At 40.0% G+C, this 6,596-nt stretch overlaps 1 protein-coding gene across 1 annotated transcript; it reads right to left on the bottom strand.

Moving 5' to 3' along the window:
• Positions 1–313: 313 nt before the first annotated feature.
• LOC104437319 (sodium transporter HKT1) lies at positions 314–4,021 on the bottom strand. Its single transcript, XM_010050256.3, has 3 exons — positions 2,786–4,021; positions 1,719–1,952; positions 314–759 (listed from the first exon to the last, which is right to left on the bottom strand). The coding sequence occupies exons 1-3, from the start codon at positions 3,994–3,996 to the stop codon at positions 561–563; spliced, it is 1,644 nt and encodes a 547-aa protein (XP_010048558.1). The 5' UTR covers positions 3,997–4,021; the 3' UTR covers positions 314–560.
• Between the last annotated feature and the right edge of the window lie 2,575 nt (positions 4,022–6,596).

Here is a 6,596-nt window from a genome sequence, read left to right as displayed (position 1 = left end):
GATCGAGTTTACTTTAAATGGATCAATCTCTAAGTACCATTAATTTTCACTTAAAGTTACACCTAACTAAAAATGAGTCACACTTTCTCATCGATATATTCCATGCTATTGTTTTCTTCCATCCTATTATTTTTGGTAACCATGTATCAAGCTGTTGGACTTTACATATATGGGCAGCATCTCATTTTTGTGTACTTATATCAACACCACCGGGAATTTCCATACATAGTGCCCAATGGTGGAAATTCCCCCGTCAGTGCACAGTGTAATAAATCAAAAAGATATTAGCAAAAATCTTGAAAATTTTCCATTATGGTCAAATCTTAAATGCAATATGTTGGCATGGGATATCTACATTGCGGTCTCTAAACTAGGGATGCTCCAACTCTGCGGCATATTAATTTTCGCGGTTTGAATACCTTGTGTATTGGACAAGACAAAAAACATAAAAAAATTGGAGCAAAATCATGAAGACAAGGATGATTTTGCCTTTGTCTCTAAACCTAGTGATGTTCCATCTGCTTGCTCGTAATAGGGCGTGAAAAGGTCTTTTGTGTCTCTCACAAGAGGATCCAAGCTTGGCCACCCTTCATGTTGAACTTCTTTAATCTTCCGAAAATCATAACGACTATTAGGATGATTTTGCCCTGATCGCTCCATTTCCCAGAGAATCCATACCACCTGTCCTCACAGCCGTCGATGGGCCTTAATTGTCGTTCGCAACTATAACCTGTCGTAAACCCCACATTTCCATATGCACTGCAATTTCAAAAATCATGATTTCATTACATAGGTTTGTTCATGTTATGTGTACGTGCCCATCAGTTTTATGACTCAAATGCATTTATTTATGATTTACATGTATTATGTACCTATGATTGACATTACATTAATATGACAGTATGATTTTAAGAGCTCACATCCTAGGGGGTATGCCTATTGACCAAACAAAAAGAGAGAAGTTCTATTTTTGGTTTCATTCACTGCCCTAGGCTACATAGGTGATGTTGTTCCTGCAACATAGTTTATCCAATAATGGAGATCTTGAAATTGTTGACAATATCTGGTCATCAGCTATGAAAATCACGCAAGTACTTTTTTTCCTAGGCCTAAGTGATCAAATATTTGATTATCACCTAAGAAAATCACGTAGAGCTGGGGGAGATCTTGATTTGGTCATCCTAGCAAGGCTCTAACGGACAACCAAATGTCGACATTGTTTCTTTTTCTCATGGAAACGTATTTATCACGCGTTTGACTCAAGCAGACGGTCATGCACGTGTGAGGAAACGTGCATTCACGTGCCTAGGGCGGCTTCCAACGGAAGAGTACGAGAGACCACTTTCATGGAAGAGTACGATGGACCACTTTCACTTTCGTGGAATCTGCGTGAGGAATTTGAGGAGGTGCTAACCAGGGAGGGTCCTTTGTAAGCACCTAGAATACTCAACTAGTAAAATGCAATGCCTCACAATTCTATCCTATTGAAAAGAAAACTTATTAATTAATTTCGGTTGTCCAATTCCCTTTTTTATTTTATTCAATTAATTATCTATTTTCATTTTATTAGATACCCAAAAAGTGTTGAAACTTATGAGATATTACAGCGATGAAATTTAAAAATCATTCCATGCAGCGTGTTATTTCTTTATGAAAATATCCTTATTTAAACTAATAGACACGACGAAAAAGAGAGGAGGGGAAAAATAGATGCTTACCTGATCACTTCGACCACGATGTTCAATGCGTTGAAATTGAGGGGATCGTCCTTCATCTTTTTCCTCTCCGTGATGCATACCATGACGATAAAGATGGCCAGGTAGGAGAGCTGTGAGAATTTGAAATTCTCCAATAGTTGCTTGTAACTCTTTTTCGGCTCTATTCTTTTGCTGTTTCCCTGAAGCCTCTCGCCACTTTTCGCCGGCAGAAACGACGTATACGGTGGAAGGTACCTTAAAATCATACACATATAAATATACTTAGTGGATGGACATCATTTTGTTACGCACATCCGGAGTGTTGGAGGAATGGTAGAAGGTGACTATTATGAGTTGTTTACGACGAGGTGGATGTGGGTTAATTACGCTTCTTTTTTTGTAAATGCTCATTCAATTCGCCCCTAATTGCAGTCCTTTGTCTATGACTAAAAACGAAGGTCTCCAATTGGCTAGTTAAAGGATTTGTGTGATGTTTAATTGATGTTTTGAAAGTAAAATCACTAAAAAAAATTTCGACTAGAGCTCTGAAAGCACTGGTCAGATGACCCATATGTTAAATAAAACGGCATTTCTATTAAATTAATATATTTCAATAAGTCCCTATTCATCGATTCTCGAAAATCCTATATTGGGAAAATCCGTCAATTTATTGAAAGAGCATTGCATGCTTGACCATGATGATTTTACATACTAACGCATCTCAATCTAGGAAAAAGTCTGAGGGTGAATGTTAGAGTAGAACCGACAAAAAAAAAAATCTATGAAGGTTCATTTATGTAACGACCCGGCCCCACTGTGTAATATTATCCGCTTTGAACACTGAGTTCTCAGTGCTTTAAAACGTGTTAGATAGATTAAAAGGATCCAAGCCTTATAAACTAATCCAGAACTCAAAGGGACCAAGCCTTATAAACTAGCTCAGAACTCCCCTCTAAGTGATGTGGGACTAGAGAGGACCCTATTCTCTTCCCCCCAGCCAAATTTCCTATTCGTGAATGGCGGAGGGGAAGGGAGGGAGTGGGGTGGGGGCTGGAGAGAGAGAGAGAGAGAAAGAGAGAGAGACTAACATCATGACGACGAATACCACCAAGATGGCAGGAGCAACTTTGGACAGATCGACGATAGTCTCACCCGTGTGTCTGGTGTTCACGCACTGAAAGAGCACGCCCACGATTTTCTCGTACGAGCTCAGTCCATTCAACAATTCCGAATCCCACTGCATCGAGCAAAACATTATAAACTGGACACCAATAAACCCCAACACCGTGACCACCAATAGCGACGAGTGGAGGCTCGGAAGCAAGTGCTTGCAACCAACTTCACCTGTCCTGCTCAACAAGTACTTGATTTCTGCTTTCTTGCTGGATCTCTCGATGAGCCAAAGCGTGAACCGTAAGGTTGACGGGAACAGCGTGTTCCCGAGAAGGACCTGAGGGATGAGAATTAGGAGGAGGCCAGAGTTTTTACTGAAGACAATCATGTTTTCGTTCGTTGGGACAAACCCGCAACTAGCAAAGGTCGACACGATGGTGAAGACGGAAAAGGTCACCATTTTGAGACCCTTCTTCTTTAGCACGTCTCTCGCGCTAGAAACATGTGTCATATAGAGCGCAACCGCAGCAACCCCGAGAACATGGACTCCTATAAGGTAACCTAACACTAAAAAACACAAAAATCTAACCGAACAATATTTCAAATAGCCAAGATCTAAGGACTCATCTCGCGGTCTAAACAACTGAGCCTCTCCTTGGGAATTCAGAAAATCTGAATTCGCCGCTACACCTAATTCTATGTGGTCAACAATGTCGTTTGTTGGGTTCGAAGGGCAGGGATTGGCATTGACAGAGGCGACTTCGGTTTTGATGAGACACCGGAGTTTCAATTTCCTAAAGTAAAGCCCGACAAGGGAAGTGAAGACCTCCCCTCCGACGAACATCAGGACGGTGATCACGACAAGCTGGGAATTGGAGAAGACCTCCATCTCCACCGTGGACATGCTCGAGACAGTTGCTGCGGAGACAGAGGTGAAGAACAGATCCAAATCCCTAGGCCTAAAGGAATTGGTCCGTGGCCTTAAGTCCTTGAGGACCCAAAAGCCAAGGAACGAGAGGAAGACGAAGTAGACAACTTGGATGCAAAAAGAGTTGTTGACTCGGAGGAGCAGGAAGCGGCAAATGCGAGAAAAGAGGGAGCAGAAGGACCTGTAGAGGCAAGCTAGTTTGAGCCATGGAGCACTACAAAGACACACAACTTCTTTGCCTAAACAACGACAGCTCATCGCTTTTACTTATTGTGGAACAGGAACGAAATTATTCTTGCTGCGTGAATGTGGGGGTGGTGGAGGTGCATATAAAGGAGACAGTCACCCGGTGTATGAACGGAAATTATGGGTAGTCAATAAACCAATTTTTTACAAAAACCTTGAGTATACATATGCAGCATTACCCGAATCTTTTTGAATTTGTTTCATGTGATTTGCTGGAAATATATATATTTTTTAATTTAATTTTCAAGAAATTTTCTATGTGTAGTTTGTATATTGCGAATACTATGAAAGTAATTTTCTTATATCTATTACAAAAAAATTATCAAACACACATTGAAGAAGACATCTCTAGTACAACCCTATGTCTCTAGTTCGAGTAGGGATGAGCATGGTTCAGGTTAGACTAGTCCACCCTCTAATCCTAAGACCAACGCTTGACCAATCCATACAGCGTTGGTTCTCAATTTTTGAGACCGAAGACCGACCTTATTGAGCTTAGAATTGAGGACCGGACCGACCCAATGGGTTCGGTCCAGTTCAAGGGTCAACTTAGGACTAACTGATAATTTTTTATTTCATTTTGTGTATTCCTTAAAAAAAAAAAAAAACGATTGAGAACCATACTAACCCAATAAGTTCGGTTCGGTTTTAAGATCAACCCAAGACTAACCAATATTTTTTTTATTTCATTTTTTATACTCCTTGAAAGGGCAACCGAAGACTGTACCGACTCAATGGGTTCGATGATGAACAAGGTCAGCTAAGAAAGGCAAGTGGTGAGGGTCAAATGGGGCGAGCGTCGAACAGAATGAGCATTGAATGCCGAGCAAGGAACAACAAGCCAAGCGAGCATCGAGCGACGAGTGGCACAAGTGACCCAAAGCGAGCAAGACGAGTGTTGAGTGGTGAGTGGAGGAGTTATTTTTTTCGATTTTAGCAAATTGAAAACTAAGATGACAAATAAGATAGAAGAGAACGAATACTAGAGGAGGATGCCATAAGGTGCATTTTTGGACGCCGTGAAGACTCCTCACAAAAACACTTTCCTTCTTCATAAATTATGACTATTGACACCGTAAAGGATATTAAAAACCTAAATTATTAAAGAATAATGTAAAATTACTTGAACTCCTCACCAGAGAGTTGTTTAATTGTTGTTGACCCAATTTATTTTAATGTTTTCTCTATATAAAAAAATTATAAATAATATTATATATATATAGTCCGAGTTAATCCGGGTTGGACTGACCCGAAACTCTTAGAACCGAGAACTGACCCACACAATGCTGGTATAGGAATTCTATGACCAAGGATCAACCCAGTCTCCTTGAGAACCTGACCATAACCGATAGGGTTAGGCCGGTCTAGGATCGGTCCAAGGTCAACCCTAGACCAATGTTCACCCCTAAGTTCGAGTGTCCGGCATCTGGCTTTGGTGCATGAGGTTGAGCCCTATCATCCGAGATGCTAGCTCGGTCCTTGAGATCATGAACTAGTCTTAGGGGACCTAGGTCCATCATTGGGTGGCTGAGCTAAACTTCTAGGAATCAAGGCACATTCATAGTGGTCCCAGGAACAAGCTCTGGCTTCCCATACTAATTTCTAAGAACCTAGATCTAGCCTAGGGTTCGTGAATAAAGGACACATTGTCGATGCACACTAAACAAAAGAGGTCCACTTGCTACAGATGGACAACTCTTAACATTTTCTATTTTGGCGATGAAAAGAACCCGCAAAGGCGTCAAAAGGAGAAAGCTATCCGTGGCTTCCCCGTTAGGAAGGTCAGGAAGGTCGGCTCAAACTTCAAAGAGAGACAAATTCGGCCACTAATGCATTATTTATTACCCCTAGGCCACCCTTTGTTAGTTTTCGGTTATTTTTCTGGGTTTGTGGTCTCCCCCCTCTATATAACATCCCACGCAAATTTCCTTCCTCAACCCTCGCTTGTCTTAAAGTAAAATAATTTATTCAATGATGATCATTCACGTACCCATTTGATCTAACGATAAATATTCGTCAAATAGAAAGGATAAATCGCAATATCCTAAATTTGTAAAAATCTTAAGTACTCATTTATAGCTTCTTACATTTTACCAAAAAAAAAAAAATTACCCAAATCTTTTTAGGCTCTATTTGCTTTACAGAAAAAATTAAACCATTAAAAACTTCAATTTGATACACTAATAATACATCATAATAGATCTTTCACAAATTAATTGTCATCTCACTACAAATCATTAATCGGTTCCTCTAACTCAAATCTATCCTCCATTAGTATTCTATTTAATATTATATTGCGCTATATATGTGTCAACACGTGGATTTTTCACGTCAGATTTATTATTCTCCACATTACACATATGCATTTTAACGAGATATGAGATGAAGTATTGATGAAGTGTAGATTTTAGTTGAGGGTATTGATTTGGGATTTTTACTAATATTAATCCCACGGAAAGTCAGGTTTGCTGGAAAATTCAAGGAATACTCTGATAGTTGAGTGTATTTTGTAGACGGTATGGGGGGGCTACTGAGGTAAGTTGTTATACTAGTTCCCCTCCATGTAGCCGACCACTTACAATCAAAATCCTGGGTTATAAAAATAAATAAAT

Source organism: Eucalyptus grandis, chromosome 3 (assembly GCF_016545825.1).
Source record: "Eucalyptus grandis isolate ANBG69807.140 chromosome 3, ASM1654582v1, whole genome shotgun sequence".
Classification (NCBI taxonomy): Eukaryota; Viridiplantae; Streptophyta; class Magnoliopsida; order Myrtales; family Myrtaceae; genus Eucalyptus; species Eucalyptus grandis.
Note: the sequence above shows the minus strand (reverse complement) of the source record. Positions and strands in the feature narration are given on the sequence as shown.